The sequence below is a fragment of the Stigmatopora nigra genome, chromosome 12, assembly GCF_051989575.1.
Source record: "Stigmatopora nigra isolate UIUO_SnigA chromosome 12, RoL_Snig_1.1, whole genome shotgun sequence".
Taxonomy (NCBI): Eukaryota; Metazoa; Chordata; class Actinopteri; order Syngnathiformes; family Syngnathidae; genus Stigmatopora; species Stigmatopora nigra.
In genome coordinates, this window is record NC_135519.1 from 3,028,556 (window position 1) to 3,050,170 (window position 21,615).

At 39.3% G+C, this 21,615-nt stretch overlaps 1 protein-coding gene across 4 annotated transcripts in view; it reads right to left on the reverse strand.

Moving 5' to 3' along the window:
• Positions 1-4,044: 4,044 nt before the first annotated feature.
• pax2a (paired box 2a) overlaps positions 4,045-21,615 on the reverse strand; it is a 36,217-nt gene continuing 18,646 nt past the window's right edge. For 2 of the 4 annotated variants that reach the window (XM_077730244.1, XM_077730243.1), the window contains 5 exons: positions 18,748-18,923; positions 16,608-16,728; positions 8,745-8,846; positions 5,982-6,068; positions 4,045-5,878 (listed from right to left, as the gene is read on the reverse strand). In XM_077730244.1, the coding sequence (XP_077586370.1) occupies positions 5,757-5,878; positions 5,982-6,068; positions 8,745-8,846; positions 16,608-16,728; positions 18,748-18,923 (608 nt within the window). In that variant the 3' untranslated portion in view covers positions 4,045-5,756. Of the gene's footprint in view, positions 5,898-5,981; positions 6,069-8,744; positions 8,847-16,607; positions 16,729-18,747; positions 18,924-21,615 lie in introns of all 4 variants that reach the window. The other 2 variants (XM_077730246.1, XM_077730245.1) reach the window with 1 other exon arrangement.

The window sequence follows — 21,615 nt, forward strand, 5'->3', positions numbered from 1 at the left end:
TCCTCTTCCCCAACCAATCCATTTGGGGATTAACAGAGCTAACGAAGGCATCTTTTGCAACAATACCGCCGCCACTAATTAAAGCCGCTTCTAATGAGGGCTCATTGATTGACACGGTGGAGTTAGCCTCTCCCCTCACAAGCATCAACTATGACAGCCATATGATGAGGCCGGTGACAGGCTCCCATGCAAAGAGATGACAGAACACCACACCATCGCCACTCGTCGCTAAATAATGTGAACCAGTCCTCGTTATAGAGGTTTACATACAAAATGCTGAATACACTGAATTCTTACACCATAGTTGACCTATTCTAATTTCATAAATGAGACTATGGGAAAATAGTAGAAACTAGAATTGTCTTAAACAAAGAGTTTAATGTATGAGCATTTATATGTCATAGTTTTTTGGAAATATTTTAGAAATGGAGCAATGAGCCAAGATCACATTGTTCATTAGTAATAGGAATAATTAGTTTTTAGTCGTAAAATTGAAGATTTTCATGGGAGGGTATCTTGGAACGGTTACAATTCCCTGTGAATTTGAATCCCGTCTCCAATCGAATTTAAAACTGCGAGTAATAAAAAAAAGAAAGAAAATTAATTCATCAATATACACAGTGATTAATCTTAATGCGAGATCCCTACTGCACATCAATACATATACTTTAGCACTGCTCTAGGATTCACTCTGTCCTGCCATACCCCAGCCTTTTCTGTCCTCCCTCCTGTTGTCCAAATATTGAGTTGGTGTAACGCGTCCTTTCAGGGCCCTCAGGAAATAAAACGTTTTGATTGTGTAACATCACTGATAGTTGGGTAGAATATGTATTTACTTACAAAATACATACTAAATAATCGTTTTCCCTATTTCCCAAGTTTTCTTTTCTGTCTGGCCCCATATAATAGATCTAGTCCTGTTCTGCCATATATAATAACAGCGAAAGACACAAATCACATGGCTATGTACGGAGGGAGAAGCCAAGTTGAAATAAGTGTGAAGCGTTCGTGTAAATCTTATGCGAGTCCCTCCGGCGGAGCCTCTGAAGATGACAGGTGCTTTCCGTAATGCCTAACTGATGAGAGCCAATCAGTGTGCCCCGATTTGGCCGTTGTTGTCATCTAAAGCGCCAAAGTAAAGATGAGCTTGACTGACAGATGCATCTGGGGTTCACACTTTATTGGTCTCTACCAGAGAGCCAGATATGCCAATTTAGACGATGTTGTGACAAAAAGTTGCCATCTAAATGGAATAATTTTACCACTGGGAATTCTCAACAGAGACAAGAGAGAGTGTTAGTGTGCGTTTGTCTTTCTCTTGGTGAGTGTATCGCTCATTTTAACAAGGCCTGAATGACAAACACGTTGGACGGTTAGCGGCTGACAGAAATGGCGGCTTTTGATGCTTCGCAGGGGATCCATGAAATAAACAACAGGCAGAGAATGTGGGGAAATGGAAATAAAACAAAGTAGTGGGCTTTTTTCTCTCTTCCATTTGACACAATGAAGCCCACATCTCAATGTACAGTTTCATTGTCTGGTGAAAATTATATTTTCAAATATTTACTATTAGATTCGTAATTTTGTCATTTATTATCTGTACTGCTTATGCTCCGCATGTAAATCAGACACAAGGTACGTAGACACGAGTGAAGTTCTTTCCCTTTCCAAAGCTGAAAATACACTGGATTCCAACAGAATTAAACAGTCTGGATATTTGGTGTAAATTCCAACTACCGTATTTTCACGACTATAAGGCGCACCGCATTATAAGGCGCACCCTCAATGAATTATATTTTTTCCATAAATAAGGCGCACTGTATTATAAGGTGCACTGTATTATAAGGCACACTGTATTATAAGGCGCACTGTCTATTTATGAGAAAATTTAAGACTTTTGAGTGCACCTTATAGTCGTGAAAATACGGTCATTGCTATTGACTTCCAGGTATGAAGCACTCACTACTTTACAGTCACCTCTAGAGCCAGCCATTGTTGATGTTTTGGATTTTTTTGAATAAAATCTTGCAGTGGGGGAGGAGCTAAAAGATGGAAGATTTTGTAAACTAAGATGGCATCTGCATATTAAACAGTATTGTTTCAGTTCAGGGGTTTGTGTTTTTTTTAATATCCGACAGTGGTGGTTTTTCGGTTTTGGTTTTCTGTTTTTTCCATATATAAGGCGCACTGGATTATAAGGCGCACTGGATTATAAGGCGCACTGTATTTTGGAGAAAATTTAAGACTTTTAAGTGCGCCTTATAGTCGTGAAAATATGGTAACTATCTTTTAATTAAACAAGGAGACATGTACTCTTATGGTAAGATTGAGATAATACCAGAGTCTAACTAGCAAGTTGTCTTGAATAACTTGCACATTGAAGCAATAATATTCATAAAATTGAATGGTGTTGTAGTTACTGTCATTGAGTATTCTTTCGTTGATGACTTCCCTGTAACATCGAAGTATTACTGTTTAATTAGTTACAGTTAGTTAACTTCATGTCCTTGTTCACAATCTGTTCTATGGGTACACGAACATTAAAGCCTTGCTTCCTGTTTTTGTAAACATAGACTTTTAACAAGCATCTTGAACATATATATTTTATATTTAGCATTTTGTGAACGGCCACCCTACACTGGAGTATCCCAACCCTGAGCTCGCTATCCCAGTGTTTAACAAATCTAGGGAGCTCCCCACACAATCATATTTAGTTGCAACTGTAAATAAGTGGTATATGTTCTTGACCAACTCTGGCTAGATTCTATCAGCGTGAGTAGGATATTACCCATGGAACATCAAATTTAGCCAACTTGTTAACCTAACAGGAATCTTCATATTTGGCCTCATATTTGACAAATACTAGACAAACTTATAAAAGTTAAAGTAAAAGAGCAAGACTGGTCCATAATCCTATGTTTGTCACATTTAAATTAGAGAGTATGCAGTTTCTCAGATATAATTTTGGACCTGTATACTCTTGCTGTGATGGTTGTAGTTTCTTCTTCATAACAAATATTTATATTGTTAATAAACCCCTCCACTGCATACTGCAAATCGTTATGCCATGTTCTGAAGGACATTGCCTTGGCACTAGGACAAAACAAACACTAACATAGGTATACCTTTCCCTGGCATAGATTGTACCGTTGGAGTCACAAGGCTTGACAGAGTAGCAACAGTATCTAAGTCAATTTTGTACAATCAAGTCAGGTCATCCTGTTTTTTTTTTAGGTTTTATAGTTTAAGATATCACAAGAGCAAAAATAAAATATATCGCACCAAAAGTCACTGCTCTCTATGTGGTTTCTTTTGACAAAACCCAGACTTTCATCGCTATTTGTTTTCATAAAATGAATCTGTCCTATTGCTGATTACTAAAGAATGGATAAAGATAGAAACAAACTTTATTTATGCTAAAAGAAGACAGTCTGTCATTTTTTTGTGGGGTATGCTTCTCCATACGCCTGCGTCAACCTCACCCGGAAACCTTGAATCTGAATCCTCAGTTTTCTGAAGTCAAATGCACGGAGACGAAGGATTCACGGGTTGACATATAAAAGAATTTATTTCTCATGTGCACAAAAGGAATTGGAACATAAGTGAAAGAGAGCAATGATTGAGGCCACAGGGCTTTCCGTATAACTTTCTCATCAGAAACCCCCTTTTACGTTCATGACACCTCACCAGTGTATATATATTTTTTTTATTTTTATTTTTTTAGAATAGAGCATTCCCTCAGAGGTGCTCCACTTAGCACAGCTAAGATTCTTATTTTGATGATGATGGTGGCGTACACCCTGCGCTCACTCATTTTACTGACATATCCAGCTTCATGTGGACAGAATTCAGCAAGAGTGTCTTCTTCTGACATCATCATGGTACCAGAGGATGTCCAGTAGATGGGATTTTACTTGGATGAGGGGATGAAATGGATGCGTCTATACATTGAGAGGTGAATGGTATGAACTCAATGATCACAACATCTATAAATGGCTAACGGGACAGCAGTTGTGTTGATTTTCTTTTTCCAATGCAGACAAACCGTCGCTGAAAGGAACAGACTTTGACGCCACACATCAAGATTAGTCAGTGGCCCGACAACAAAAGATGATACAGAGAGCCATTTAACTTGTTGCATAGTGAAATAAAACATCATCATGGCATTATTATGGACAGAAAATGACAAAGACAGCTCAAATTTGCAATATGAGCCTGCTACAAACAGCAGTTGTGCCTTCCTCTATAGCACAACGTGACAATTAAGACACACATGTAAATGCATCGGTCTGTTTATATCTACAAAGAGGGTGAGTCGCAGTATTTACAAAGAAGAATTGTCTTCACATTATTCACAAATCATTCTATAAAGCAACAGAAGGCTAGAGTCGCATGATGTTGTTGTTGACATGTTTTCGGAGATAATACTGCTTCATTTATACACACTGTAAATAAAATATTAAATATTAAACTAAGTCTTTGGCAAATGTAGTTAAAAATACATTCACAAAATAGTCAAAAAAAAAGAAAAAGAACCAGTACTTTTTTTCAGTCCACAATGAGAGTTAAAGGTGAGGCAAAGGACGGTGCGCATGTGTATTGAATGTCGGAAAAAAAAAATCTGGATATAAGGCATACGTTGAAGCTAAGTTAGTAAATTACAATTGGTATGCACAACTGTAGGCATCTAGTGGTATGACCAAATAGCTGATTAGGATTTTGGAGTGGAGCCAATGAGCTATGGCTTACAAAGTCCATGCAAACCACGTCAATCTAGTTCCCCCAAAATTCATTTCGGAATCAGGAAATTTGGAAAATAAAATGGAACAGTTGTAGTGCAAAAAAAAAAAAAGAATGTTTATGGACATAACGGTTATATTAACAAAGTGTGACAACTACGGCCAGAATTTTTTTACATTACAATTCGTGAGAGAAAAAAATAATTTAACATATTTAAAATCCAAGTTGACAATTTTATTTTTGTAAAACAATTTACATCTGATTGTTTGCCACATCCATAGATGAGGACGCCATTTTTTTTCATGAGGATCAGCAAATAGAAAACAAAGCACGAGCACCATACGACACGACCATAATTAACGCATTGGCTGCAACTGACGGCAATAAATGTCTAATCCATTTCCAATGGCAGGGCTAGCAGCGATCATTTGCTTTAATTTCTATTGCCGTCAATGGCAGTAAGCGATTAACATCCAACGGAGGCCTCTCAGCACATTTCCATCCACCAGCAAGGTTTAAAACCATCTCTCCTGTTAGTATCTCATTTAAGTCCCTGTAAAAGGAAAATAAATGTCCTTTCCCTAAAAAAAGAAACATTGAAATGTCAAAAATCAGGTGTTACTTTGTAGTCTTAGCACATTTTCTGTAATTATCCTCCAAACAAATCTGATTTCTTTTTACAGGGACTTTAAAAATGGAAGAATACTGCAGTTGATGAAGAATGTAAAAATGCATGAGTAAATAAATGAACAACAGCAATAAGGAGGCAAAAGTAAAAAAAAAAAGCCACAGCATGTTTTTTTTCCACATGGAAGCTTCACACGTCTTCAATGTATATTTCTTAATATATATACTTTATATAATCTCTTAAAAGTCATTCTTGAACAATGAGGGAAGGATGGTTATGGTGACTCGTATGGCGCATTGGCATCCACCTTTCTTTCTATTTCGCATGTCCCTGTGGGCTTTTCCTTTAGGATCCCCTTGTCGCAATTCCCTTTGACTTCAGTGTTTTCTCAGACGCGGACAATACGGAGGCCCGAGCCTCGGCCCTGCAGTTTGAACTGGTCTCCATGGTAACTAGTGGCGGTCATAGGCAGCGGCAGCAGTGGGAGGTGCTGAGCCACGGGTTGCGGCACTATAATAATAAGGGGAACCTGAAAGTTAACAGAAGAATTTGCCGTTGGATAACACAAATCTTTTGGAATGGATTACATTGCTTAGGCAGGCTGGTCACTTACTTAATAACGCTGGATTGCTGAACCGCCAAGCTTCATTATACGTCGTGTACTGCGGATGAGAATACGGGTTTCCAGAAAAGTCTCCTCCTAAAGAGAAACAAATGAAGAACATGGCTCTTTCAGACAACTTTTGACAATCAAAATGACTTAGTGATATCTTGCAATTTGCTCTTGAATGAGGCTGATTTAAATGCCAATTTGATTTTCGTGCTAGAACATGTAAAACACATTTCAACTGGTGTCAAATATAAACGATATAACATTTCAAAACGTTGTTGCTTTCAATTGATCCGAAGGAAATTCAAATAGGAGTTGTGGCAAACAAATGTGGGCATAAGGGTTTTTTCTCCTAACACTGAAATTTGTCTAAATTGTTTGTACTACACTTTTTGCCCAATTTTTATCTTTTGGCAGATCCCCTCAGCAAAAACATGGCCCCTGTGAATGAAATATGAATTGGACCACTCTTTCTGAGCCCATGTGTGGTGGCAAGTAGGAGTAAGAATGATCGGTTTATTTGCTAAACAAATTTGCTCCTGTTCGTATATACTGACTTCGCCCACCTGTCCACGAAGACATCCTCAAATATATATCATATACTAATGCCCAGCATCAATGGCATAGAGGAGGCTGTTGTTCTAGTAGTTAGTTAAGTTCCGTAATCGCGACAACAATGCATGTTGGCGGTCAATCTGTCTTTTGAAGTGATTGGTGGATATCCACATGCATTTTTATGCATGCAACGTGAACAATCCAGCACAACAGTAGATGAGAGAAATGTCTATGAAGGACTTATAGTCATGACAAGCCAAGAAGAGAAAATTCTCATCTGCAGAGATTTGTTCATGAGATTTTATTTGTAAGAATTTTAATAATCCTTTCACACATGTTTATTCTAAGACTCCTTCTAAACTAACATAACTTTGAGCCTATTGAGTTATTTAAGTTCTCAATGATATTTGGAGTTACTTGTTGTTGCATTAAAATGCAACTGTTGTGTTCAATAAACAGCTGAAAGTGAAGAGTTTTCTCTTCATTTGAGCTTATTTTAAGCTTATTTTAAGCCTTTTAAATTTTGGTTCACAATGCAAACAGCTGATCGGATTTTACCATCAATTTACCACCTGAGCAGCACGTGGATGCTTGATGAAGACTTCTTGCCTTCTTCAATTGGATATTTTACATTTTTAAGTTATTTTATGTTTTTATCATCAGGGCACCCACCCAGCTAAATTCTCACAGGCTCACACTTTTTAAAAACTGCCGCAGCTGTTGCCCGCCTCATCACCTCCACCAGATGCTCATCACTTTGTTTTTGTCTAAAAAAGAATCCCTTCGTTTTCCATCTGCCATCCAGTACAATTTGGTCTGTGTCGGCTTCGGCTACTGGTTGTGACTTAACTAATACATAGAAGTCTTTTGAAATACATTACTGGTTAAATCAGCAAATCTTCAAGTGCAATTGAACAAGGACCAAACCAGTCTATACAATATTGGCCTTGAATTCATTCTAATCTAAAGAGTCTTTATAAAAGAGCTATCTAATTTAGATTTTGTGTTATAGTTTAGGACATTCCATAATTGAAGAAAAAATAAAAACCGAGATATTGTACTTTGCAAACTGAATCCATAGATTCTCTTTCATAAACAATGGACCTTCATGATACAAATCAATTATTTTACATGTTTGTCACGATATGGTTGTCACGGGAGAAAATAAGTCTTGATATGCAAGCACAGTTTTCTTCCAATGAGCAATTGGAGGAATCCAGAAAAGCCTCTCTCACTTGGCATGTCCAAGTACCTTGCCATTCCGCCACATAAGGCATCTCGCTTCAAAAGAATCCCCTATGTGCCAACCTATAGCTCATCTTTGTTGTCTTACATCTCATTTACACCATTTTTTTCCTGTTATGTAATATGTGTATGTTATATGTATATATATATATATATATATATATATATATATATATATATATATATATATATATATATATATATATATATATATATATATATATATATATATATATATATATATATATATATATATATATATGTATATGTATATGTATATGTATATGTATATATATATATATATATATATATATATATATATATATATATATATATATATATATATATATATATATATATATATATATATATATATATATATATATATATGTGAAAGACAGTTTTAGTTCGTTAGTTGTTGAAGGCTGCGATATCTTCACAATGTTGTTTGCTGCATCCACCCTTGCTTGTCGTGTAACCAGAGCTCATCCCTTAGAGAGATAGTGATTTAAATATTTACAGGCCCTCCACGCCTCTGTGTTTTGACCCTTAACTGTTTGCTATGAACCTGAACTGCAGGTTAAGTAGAGGGGAAAGAGATACGCTCCGCAGCCCCGGGTGTCCGGGGAGGCGAAGAGAGGAGCGAACGCGCTGTTTATCGACAGGGCTAGTGAGAGTGTGCCGTGTGGACACGGTGAGGGTAATGAGCGCTGGGAGCTGGAGTGTAACTGAGAGGAACTGTCCTATCTCATGGCCACTGATTGTGGTGATCGCCTATTGAGTTCATCTAATGTCCTCGTCGGCAGACGAAAAAGCGTAATCTAACACAGCTATAACAAGTTCGCCTCAATCCCGTCCCTGCTTTCACATTAGCCAATGACTTAGGTGGAGTTTTGTCACAGAAAGAACAAGCGCAAGGAAGCTCCATTTTATATAGAAATGCCATTACAGTAAAGTGTCACCCACCTGGAACCATTCCAGCGAGTGTCGAGGTGGGGTAGCTGCCTTGTCCCGTTGGGGGTACATGAGGCGGATAGCCCGGTAAGGTGGTGCTTGCCATGTCTCGACCTGTTAAAGACACACAAAAGGCAAGCGTTAACAATTCTTTTTCTACCTTAATGCTTTTACAAAATGTTTATTAACTGAAGAAGTGGTTTGAAACAGGAGCAAACAGCGCATTGCATTGCAACCCATAACTTCCCACCAGCCATCAAAGTTGCGAGTTGGTTTTCCTTTGTGAGTGGAATGCAGTGGATCATATGGCATTATTTTATCAGTTCTACAACTCTACCTATCTGCTTCTATGACTTTTATATTATATTAGCATTACACAAATCACGTCGGTCAGAATTTAAATTCCATCTCTTTAAATGTATTGCTGTAATATACAGTAACATACAACTATTGCTAACGCTGCACATTGAGCACTTGCATTGGACCTATCGGACAGTGCATCACGCACGTGACTTTTGAGCGAGCATGCTGGAAACAATGACGTTTTCTCATCAAGGATGTTAATAAGCCAACATTGTAAGCCGCTTTAAAACTGACAGCAGGCCACCGAGAGCACTCTCTGATCTCTCCTCCACATTCAGCCCTCTAATTAAATGTGACACCACCAGGTCTGGCTTGATGAAGAGGGCACACAGGACACAGAGCCACAGGTCCAAAACAGGACCTAGCATCAGCCCTATGCCTCCTCCGCCCCTCCCCTCCCTAACTTCTCCCCAATTTGGCCTCCTGTCGCCCCCTCAGACGTTGGGCCTGTCACGAGGCAAGAAGGTCCAAGAGGCCCATTGTTAAGCCTGGAGACAAGCAAGAGGTCATAGCAGGAGAAAAGCAGGGTGAAACAGGGGGAGAGGGTAGTTAGTGTTAATGAGCGGGAAGCAGTTTCTGTATAAACAAAAGTTAAAAAAATAAAAGCACAGCCTTTTTTTATGCTACTCCTTGGCACATACTGATAAATCCAAACTAAAGGGGCAAGTTATTCTAATTAAATGCAAAATGGATTGGTTTATATGGGCCCTTAAAGCAGTACCTGCTATAAATTGTCGCTTGGCTTAGAGGCTGTAGCAAAGGGCACGGCCAGTGTAGCCTCGGCATTAACGGCGAGGCGCGATTGTTGAGGCAAAATCTACTAGAGACCGAGGAGGGGGTAAAGGATGCCTCATGGGGTTCCTGGTTTATGGACATAGACATGGGTGGGAGTCTGCTAGGTATGAAATATAATCCAGATGTGATGTCATCATGTCAAATGTCACAACACACACACAGGTCATTAGACTGAGAGACATGAGGGTATTTGCTCTATCTCTCCCAAAATACATTGAAAATAAATAAAATAAATAAATAAATAAAAAACAAGTGAAGCAATTAGCTTCATCTTTTCCACCTTCTACATTTTGCTAAATCATTAATACTATTGCATTGTTATTACTTCATAATTTTTTTAAAAATAATCCGTGAATGTCAACTCAGTCAGATATTTTGGGTGAATATATTATATTATTATATTAAGCCATTTTTATCTTTTGATAATATTTTGTCAAAAACATTTTTTCCCCATAAACTGACACATCATTAGAAATCACTAAGTGAATATCTTATGCGGCCGGGCCTTTTGGCATAAAGTCAAATGCACATACTGTACATAAAGACAAACAGTCAGCCATTGTCTCTCCAATTCAGCTATGCACAATATAGGGGCCTGTTAGATAACCCACACAAGCGCCTAGTGAACATAGAAACCAACCCATGTATCAACCCAAAACTAATCTCACATCCAATTTTTCATGGAGTATTTAACATGAATTTCATGGATTCTTTCTCCCAACAAAAACGGCAACTTTTGGCTGGCTCCAAAGCTCGCTCTTTGATGTCATTTGGCTGATGAGCATCTTTCATTGGTGCCGACTTTGCCTCTGCGACCTATGCAATCAATGTACGCTCTGTGTCCGACCGACTCTTTCCACGTGTGCCGCAGAGGCTCCTCTGTTGGTTGGGGCCTGTGGGGAGGGACGGTTCTTTTCCCGACACCATGATAGGCTCATTAGCTGCTTCCCCGCATCATTGTTGTTTTACAACAAGACTGTGTGTTGCGATTCCTCATTAAGATAAGGGCTGCTCTATGGAGGGGGAGATACAGCCCTGTCAGCATTATCAACCAGGCAATGCAACTGACTGCTTTCCCATACAATCCCACAGTGGCCTTTCCAAATCTCGTTTCTCTCTCTTTTGTGCAGCTGGAACAGTGCTGTGAATTCTGTACGTACAAAAGAAACGTCATCTTTTTTTGTCCCACTGATCAAATCATTACTGCGTGGTTGACGCATATATCACAACCAGTGAGCTCTATGTTTAATTGGCTCATCCCAATGTGTCACATTTTCTGTTTAAGAAGGCACAGTGCGCTTAAAAGATTACTGTAATAATATACTCTTCTGTCTTCATCTAATTATGTAAGCTTCTTAACACTTTCAAATTAGGCAAATTTCAAATCTATGTGTGCTTAGCATCATGTTAGCCATTTAAATTCTCTTGTCAAGAATTACTGTAACATTCACCTTGAGATTCATTATCACCACCCCGTTCTATTAATCACAGCCAACCAGACATATGAACTCTTTAAGTAATGGATCTCTAATTTTCATGATCTGAACCACTTTATCCTCAATAATATCACAGGGGGTGCTGGAGCCTATCCCAGCTGACTACGGGCCAGAGGCGGGGGACAACACCCTGAATCGGTTGCCAGCCGATCACAGGGCACAATCACACCCATACCTAGGGGCAATTTAGTGTCCAATCTGCCTACCATCCTCTTTTTCGGAATGTTCGAGGAAACCAGAGTACCCAAAGGAAACCCACACAGGCCCTGGGAGAACATGCAAACTCTACACAGATGGACCAACCTGGATTTTAACCCAGGAACCTGGAGCTGTGAGGCCGACACTCTAACCAATCGCCCCACCAGGCCCCACTGCAACCCCTCACACTTAAAATAGATTGGACTTCTATTTCAGTCAATGACACTGAATGAAACAAGTTCAATTGCAGACTAGCCATACACTGTCTAGCTCAAACCAAACTTTGATAAAGCTTCCCCAGGCCCAAGCAAGGGTTTTCACAACAGCCAAGCAACATTGTCAAACAACTTACCGATACCGACGCTTCGTTCGAGATCAGTGAACTCTGAAACTAATCAGACGCTGTGTTGCTTATTGTCCCGGAGATGAGGCCGAGCCCTGGGTAAAGGGAGCCTGTCAAATCACACAGCCTGATGATGGAGATGGAAAATAAACTCGAGGTCCTTTGGGACCCTTCTCTTCAACAACAAGACTGGAGATGCTATAGAGTTCTCTAAAATCTGTCTCGGCAGTACAACCGACACCGCGTCCACAGACCTCGTCAACCATAGAAATGGACTGTTAAGAACTTACCGCAGCCTTCTGACTGATGTGTTCACACAAAGCTGTACTGGTCTTCTCTCAAGTGAGCTTTTCATCCTTAAACACACTCCAAGGAACTTTAGAAAACAAAGGGCTTCCTGTCTCTTCCGCCCATTGGACGTTCAGGATATAGTCGTGATCACATACATTTAAAGAAAATCTGGATTATTACAGATAAAATATTCCCACTACAAGCGACATAAATCCTGCATACTTAAGCAAATGGACAGGACGAAGATTTTAGTTTTAAGATTTAACTTAATTTATCATGTAATTTGCATTCAAAGATTAATGAGCCCTGTGTGTGTGGGTACGTGGTGGTGGTGGCCAGGGGGGGGGGGGGGGGGGTTGTTATCTAAATATTAATCAGAGGTGAGGGCGTGCCGAGCAAACCTTTTGGTTCGAGCCTGCTCTTCAGGTTAGGTGAGTTCATACTAGATAAAAAGATGGACTATCACCCAAAATGAACTGGATCTACATTTGTGGAAATACTGGTCAAGAGTAGCAAGTTAGATAATTCAAGGATGATGCTCGAGCAAATCACTGACCAGTGTTCAACTGGAGCAAATCCCAGCTGTCTCCAAGCCAGAGGAGGGTGGCACCCTGAATCGGTGGCCAGCTGATTGCAGGGCAGAAGGACAACAATGCGCTCTCACACTCATACCTAGGGGCAATTTAGAGTATCCAATAAGCCTACCATGCATGTTTTTGGAATGTGGGAGGAAACCGGAATACCCGAAGGAAACCCACACAGGCCCGAGGACAACATGAAAACTCCACACAGGTTGACCTCCACAGGGCCACACTCTAAAATTGTGTAGAATATATTTCTATCAGCATTGCCAAATCATTTGCATGTGTGTGTGTGATATTTATATATATATATATATATATATATATATATATATATATATATATATATATATATATATATATATATATATATATATATATATATATATATATATATATATATATATATATATATATATATATATATATATATATATACACACACACAAAATATTCATATATTCCTTTTTTTCAGTCATGACATTATAATTTGGTTATACTTTCGAAGAACGACAATCCAACAGAGCTTTCTTTCTATCTCTAATTGTTTCTCAAACATGGTTTTCAAAACAAATAGTTATCAAATCATCTGACCAACTGCAATTCTTGTCATCATCACCATCATCATCATAATCATCAATCATCAATTTTAAATTCCACCAGCAAGAGTCATCATAACTCACAAATTTGACGACTGGCTCATTTTAGCATGCAGTTCTTGTCTGAGCAATTTTGCGCAAAAGATTTTGTCAATGAAGATGTGTGTGTGTTTTTTAAGATCAAAAACACCTGCTTTCAATTGACAAGCCATCCCACGTATTCAGCGCCCAACTCAGTGGGAAAAAGGGAGAATTCTGCAATTTATGCAAACAATAGGGGCAGATATACACCCACAAATACAATACACTATAAACACAATTTTCCTTTACAAAAACGCCATGCTCTGCTTTTTTTGTCCAGCATGAACAATCCATTTTTTCAACTCCCAGGTAAATAGAGGACATTTCTGCTACTACAACCTTGAAAAACAAACCTCAGCTACACATTAATCATTCATCTTTAATAGATTATGCAAATTCCAGGACATAAAAATCAACAAGATCAATAACAGTGCGGATTTTAATTAGGAGCAGAAAACATTTCAAGAATGAGTATAATCTCATTGCTGCCGCTCTGGTACGGGAGAATAATTTATTGATAATTGGATGCCAGCCTAAGTGAGCGGGGTAATTTAGTATTTTTCCCCCTCCAGCCTTGGCATATATTCCTATTTGCTAATATCATGCACTAACTACATGCGACCGATCAGTTTTACATAAAAAAATGAAGTCATAAAAGCAATCTGAAATAAACATCTCCGTCTAATGTTTTCAATGACCGCATCAAGGTTTGTTTGTTGACTCGAAACCAAGTTTTATCATGAAGCCTTTACATTCTACGGCCCCCGGGCCCCCCAGGTGGCTTGGTGGCCACCTGCTATGTGTATGTTCCCCCAAGCGAGACCGCTTTCATAGGAAGGGTCTGGCAAAAAAAAAGAAGAGAGGAGGGGGCAAGTGCACCTTTTTTCTCCTGAGGCCCAACTTTTCTCGGGAAATCCGCCTCCCACATACTCAGGAGGAAAAAGGGGGTCTTTCTTTTCCTTAAGGGGTGGGGGGCCTGCGGGGATCATTTGAGAAGGGCCAGTGCCGTTTTCAATCAGGCTGTCCGCGACTTTACTTCTCTTACGCGAATGTCCGCTCCACAATTATGGGACTTTTAATCAAAAATGGCTGGCTTATTCTTCCCGAGTAAGCCTAGCCTTCTCGTGGGAATCGTGACAACAAAACGATATTTCAGTCAACTAGCAGTCATCAAAATGTTCATGGAGACTCGGCACAATTGAAAGGGTGGTGATGTGATACGACTATGACAAGTTATATATTACAACACACCTGCTATCACTTGCTGACTAATGGGGGCTTTATAATTGAAAGTTAAAAGCAATACCAAAACTTGCAGCAAAATAATATTGATTCTGTGCAACAAAAAAAAAGAAAAAAAGTCTAATATTATGGTAAACTATTGTCAGCCAAGTTTTCTCTTTTGTATTGTACTATGAATTAAAAATATTTTTTAATAAATGTGGAGACTATTTGTAAATATGTGAATCTTGTATGACAGGATCTAAAGTGTGGAGATGTTTGTCAGTAATAAAAAAGAAATTAAACACCAATGAGAATTAGGTGAAAATAATCAGCAAATGTACTTGTCACAAGGAAAAATTTAGGGACAAAATGCCCCCATTTAAAGGAAGTCCCTGTTATGTATGAATTATCACCCACATATTGAGAATTCTAGATTTATTAAGTCACCTAATGGTGGATTTTTTTTTCAATATGTTTACATTTTTAGGAAAAAATCTGAGTCCATTCGCAAAAAGAAGGGCTTAAACAGTTCTTAAATGGATATAAATTAAATACTCAATATAATGTGATTTTAGCAATTTTAATTTTTCACAGATTTTTGCAATTTGCTGTCATGCCATTTCTTTATACGAGTCCATATATTTTATCTTTTGTGTATTACATAAAGGTCAAATACTTAGTGTGCACATTAGAAAACATTTAATAAATTGCGATATGTGATTAATAATTAAAAAAAATCTAAATGTGGTTGCATTATCAACCATTGTTTTGTTGTTGTCATTTCTTTAAAATAATAATTTAAATGTTTTATTTCCATAAAAATAGATTTTTGTCATTATTCTGAAATGGTTATTTAAGGATAATTGATCAGTTTTCATGCTAAATGTAGGCACCATCATTGATTCCATAAAATTCCGTAGGTTATTCTTGTTTTATGTCTCTAGGTGAAAAAGTTAATTTTCCTAGTATTGCAATTGTACAACCATGCCATCACTGAGAATTTTTATACCTAAGCTTTAACGTAATTACTTTCCTCCCCAAAGACATTGCAACATATTTATTCCTTTAATTGGGGGAAAAAATATTCACAAAACACCCCTTTAAATATAATTTCCAAACACTATACAGTAAAAATAAAACGATTGATTTTAACATGTTGAAATAAACTAGGAAGAATCATTTCAAAACATGCTGAGGGTCCACAGATTTTTTTTTCCGATTTTTTTTTTTTTGTACATCATTGCTTTAGAAGCCATTCTATTTTTCCCGTGTTTAATCTTTATTAGGGTCGACCTCTCTTTTCTTCACAATGAGAGCAGGCAGGCAGCCACTCATACTGCAACTGCTGTCAATCAACAGGCTATCATACCCTTTGATGACAACCAGGGTGTCACAGTGAGAGCAGCAGCTGTCTCTTATGTGAAGTGTTCTCCCTCAATCTGTTAGCGAGCCGATTCGACGCATTAAAGTGCCTTGTGTAGGACGTTAGAGACTCAGATTATATCGATGTTGAATGTATTGCCACAAAAAAAAGTAATCTGAAGGTTGCTAAGGTTTAGAAATAGTCAATCGTAGAAAGAGTTGTGTTTATCTCCTAAGCTTTAAACTTTAATCTCTAATGTGCAAGAATATGGCTAATTATCACTGTTATCATGCTGTGTTATTGGAGGCCATAAACACTATTTTTAGTCATCAGCTGTTACTACCTTGATAGTGCACACTAAAGGCCCCTTAATGGAAAATGGAATGAGTTGGATCGTCAGTGGGAGAACAACAAAAAGCGCTTTCGGAAAATTGTATGTCTTGATGATCAAAAGGGGATTTGAGAAAAGGGGGGGGGGTGGCTATAAATGGATGTATGGGGCTAATGTCGTGGTTTACTGTGCGCGGTGGACGAACCGTACCTGTCACAACTGAGTAGCTCTGAGAGACACTGGAGGCGAGGTCTGAGCCGCCGCTACTGGAGAGGCTCGGCTTCACGTCTTCCAGGCCGGAGTTCAGCGACGGGAGGGAGTACTCGTTGGCCTGTGTCAATACACGGCAAATACAGTTAGCTAAGGCCTCATTTCACAATTTCTTTTGTGCCATTTGCGTTCTGAGGAAATGAATTGTGCAAATGCAGCCAAGAACATAAACAGAGCTAATAAAGTGGAGGTTAGAAGACGTGATTTGGCATTTGCCCCCTAAGGAATTGCTAAAGAAAAATCATTTGCATAATTTGAAAATAGGACTTTGCACTTAGAAAATGTATTCCATAATTACAAGACTGGAAGAAATATGATCTGGTGTCAGGACAAGAGGACAAATGTCTTCTTTCTCTAACCACTGTTAATCTATAAGATGATGTGTCGTGTCAATCTCCAGTTTTTAAATACGACTTCCCTTAATTCATCCAGAAATAGTTAAATAAAATTGCAGTTCAAAATTTGCATTTGCAATTATTATAGAGCTCTTATGTTTAATATTCCTTATTGAGTATTATTTATAGTTTTCCCTTCAGAGTCTTTAAAATGATCAGTTAAGCAACCATAGACAAATCAGGTTTAAGCAAATTCTTAAGATAAAAACAAATAATCAAGATCAAACAATATAACTCTCTAATTTATACTCTCTGTGATTTCAAATCATTGTCGTGGGACTCAGTGAATAAGAATCCATTGAACTTAACTTGTTTGCTACCGTGCAATCCCTTTGGACTGATACGGCCAAGCAGATATCATTTGCTGCCAGCCCTCCCAGTTCAAATAAATCTCTTATTATGATTCCTGCTCGAGAGTTCCTGCCACACTGTTCCCCACACCCCTGTGATGTATTCGTGCATTAGTCCTTGTGTGAAGGAGAAGGAAGGCAAAGTAGGATGAGAGAGGGATTGGGGAAAAGAGTGAAAGGAAGGAGGTGTCAGCTGGCGCTTTGTGCTCCACTGCAGTCATCCCTGTGACCAGTCAAGGGAGGAGACATTCAGGGCTTTGTTGCAGGAGAGACATGTGGTTGTGGTTTTTAAAGGAGTGGACAGCCCTCCCACCCCAAAAAAAAAAATCTGCACTTTTGCTCTACCTCTAAGACAACCAAAAAATAAGGGTTTTTCACATTTTCCCTTTGTAAATAAAGGTAAATAGGTACGTTCTTTTGATCTTAAGATAACACTTCCTGTCCGGCCTCTTGTTCAAGAGGGTAAGCGTGCACGCATCTGTTTATGTGAATGGGTCGGAGTCCCTCAGGGCCAAGCCGGTGACCCCGGCCTTGTCCGCCTCTATCCCAGATAAACTCTAATTGTCTGCTTACAACTGTTCCCTGGCACTATGTTGGATGTTCCTCTCTATTCCGTCGGGCCTCGGCGGCACAAGAGCCATTTTGTCATGCAGATGAGCCGTGGGCCGAACCGGGCAGCGTCAGGTCCCGACCACATGGCTGCCAGAAGTGTGGGAGGGATGAGGCCTATTGAGCCCGGCCTCTTCAAAATGGCTTTTTAATGGTCTGACGCAGACACCAGACAAGCTGCTAATAGCAAGTGGACCCCACCTTTTTAGCGCTTTAAGAAAAGGAGGGGGTGTTGCCAACAGGGGTGACAAAGAGGGGGCGCACACAAAGACTGCAAAGCAACCTGATTAATATTACTTTAAATTAAAAGGGATTTTTCTGGACGCCATTTTTCGTCCACAACCCTCCCTCCTCCCACTTTTTAATACCTTCTCCTCTGCTCTTGGTGATTGCAAGTCATTTCCAATTCGTTTTGGTATTGATCTTGCCCTAGAAATCACTTTAGTAATTAGCTGCATTAGGGACTGTATAGCTGGGCTACGAGGCCGTCCCTCTGATTTATCGCCGCTGTAATTCCCGGCGATCGCACAGAGATGAAAATGAACTCAATTAGGGTGGCGCTCAGGCTGCCCGGGCACCCACATAGAGTTAGCACGGCAAAATTAATAGTCTCTTGTTGTTTAACTCTAGGATTCATGTAAATAAAGGTTAGGCACCATTATTGACTGATGGTTTTCCAAACAACTGTGAATTGAAGGACTTATTGGGAAAGAGACCTAAACTCACCTGCTCTGGTTTGATGTGTTCAGACGTTGGGAAGACATCCGGATAGGAAGGGCGTTCAAACACACGATCCAGGGCTTCCAACTGTTGCTGGGTAAACGCATCCGCTCGCAGATGTTTCCTTAGACTTTCCACGCTGCCCTGAGAATCGCTGCCTGGCCCGGAACCGTCTGAGCCACCTTAAAGTGCAAATAACAGATGAATAAATTTTTCATGGGACTGCAAGCACATGTAAAATTTGGTTTACATAGTAAAAGTTACATGTCGATTTTCGGTGCCATTGAACAAGATAGATGCCCTGTTAACTAGGAATTGGGCTTATAGTGGTTAAATGATGATGAGAGGCCTGGTTGACGAGTGGTTAGCGCGTAGGCCTCATAGTGCTGTGTTTGAGGGTTCGATTTCAGGTTGGTCCTCATTGTGTGGAGTTTGCATTTTCGTCGTGGGCTTTCGGGGTTTTTCTCCAGGTGCTCCAGTTGCTTCCCACATCACAAAAAAATGCATGGTAGGCTGCATGAGCAGTCTAAAATGCCTTTAGGTGTGAATTTGGGCATGTTTGGATGTCCGACTACTTGTACGCTGCGATTGGTTGGCCACCAATTCAGTTTATTTTAGTGGGTAAGTTAACTAGAATAGTAATGTAGTAATTGCTTTGCTCATTTTTGAAAGAACAGTGAGTTTGCATACATTCGAAAGCGAAACGAATCAAAATTTGTGTGGACCAATGCCACCATGCTACTGCAACTTTAGCTTATTTCGTGTATTTTCCCAAAAGCCACAGGGACAAAAGTAGTACCACTTTAGCAACAAGGCACTGAACCCCCCATTCACTCGGATATCCTTTTTTCCAGAATCTTTGGCCCTAGCGAATCCCAAGAGGCTTTGTGAGATAAGCACCGGGCAAACACGTTTTAGAGCAAAATGTGAGTAAGAGTGATGGCAAGATGAGCAGAGGTAGTAAATTGCATGAGGGAACAACCTACATGCCTGCTTTTTTTTTTTTGGATCTACCTCGACTCTGCTCTGGTGTCCTCCACCTCTCCTCAGCAGCCGCCATCAACACGCTCATCATGTGATAGTTCGATGGTAAGTGATGGATTACCTTCAGTTCAAATATATACTTGAAAGGGAAAGCGTTCCGGGTAATGGGATGAGCAGCCGTCAGGATCATAATTCAGGATTACCTCACACAAGCAAGTGAAATCCTCTCACAAAATATGCTCACAGTATACTGAAATATGCCTTTTAGTAGTATGTGTTTTGAGTGTTTTTGGTGTGGCTAAGAGAATATTTCAGTTATTTCAGTAGTTTCTTTATAGTTGAAAGGAATTCTTGAAGTTAATGTGAGTATTTCATATATTAGGAGGGAGAAAGCTTCAATAGTGTAAGAACATTTGAATAGTATTTACTAGTCGTGTGTGAGAGCATTTAAGTAGAATAGTGAGACTAGTTTTGCTCATTAACAATTGAGAGTCTTTCAGTTGTATGTGAGGCTATTATTAGCCCATATGGGTAAAAATAAATCAAGTTAAGTGCGAGTAATTGTCTTGTGTGTTTGTTTGATACTATTTCTGGATAGAATTGGAGTAAAAAAAATGTAGTTTTTCAAAAGTACTGAATACGTTTCTGACTGAGTGAAGCAAAATCTTTTGCTTGTGTGAGAATGTTCCAGAAGTGTATGAAAGTATTTGTGTGAACTGTGAGACTCGTTTGGGTGGGTGTAAAGGTCTTTATTTTCTTCGAGAGCTTTTCATATTGGTAGTGAAAAAACTTCTGTAAGGTTTGTAAGAACAGTAGCTGTTCAATAGTTTGAGAGCATCCAGTATTGCATTTGAATGGGGGAAAAATCGTAGTATTTGAAGTTATTCAAGTCGTTTAACATTTCTGTAGTATTTGTGAGTGAAAAAAATACTGTGTTTTTCCTGAGAGCATTTGAGTCTGAGTCAGAGAACGAGAGAGTATGTGTGGGCGTGTTTTTATATTTCATTTAAGCAATAATAAGAATCGTGTTTGAGATTGTTTCAGAAGTGTGTGTGAGTGTTTTGGGTAGTGTGAGTGAGTGGCTGTGGCATTTGTGGATGATAACGTCTCAGTAAAATCAGTTTCGTTGGTGGTGTTTCATATGAGGATTTTTTTTTGTATATATGAAGTGTAATCGTGAATGATGACCCTACTGACTTTTCATAAGAAAGTGCATACTGTGATTACCTCAGCAGCCCCTCATTCTACCACAAGCAAATGGATAGCCATTATTCTAGGCTTCCATTTCCTCCCACATGTATCACCCTTCCTTTTTTCTCCAACCAGACCTGACGCATATTGCCTGTCCTCCAATGCGAGGTCTGAAAGGGGTGACGAGGGCAAACATATGCATTTCCACACATCATCACCTCTATATAAACAAATTACGCTGCGATTCCAGCCTTTTCAGGTTTTGGACCCCATCTAACCACCACCCGACTCATATTCATCCAACTCAGAACGAACAAAACAACAAAAAATGCTCTGGTTAAACCTTTCTCGAGTATTCTAGAGAGAGCTCCAGTATTACAGCACTTTTTCCTCCGCCAAGAAATAGCGGATGAGGGCTTTAGCTCCCGTACAACTCTGTCATTCTAAATTTGCAGCAGATTATGTTCTCTCCTGGGCAAGCCGCCGTTGATATATGATATGCAAGTCCACTATTGATTGCCCGTTCCACCGGCAGAGGAGGGAGGCGAAATGAACTTGGAATGAACACCATGCCTCAACTCATTGTGCGTATAATACTCTACTTAATCCCACATTTTTCTCTGCTATGGAATTCAATTGATCAATCATGTTCCACTGATGGTACCATTTCAGGGGCGTTATTGCCATTCTGCTCGGCTG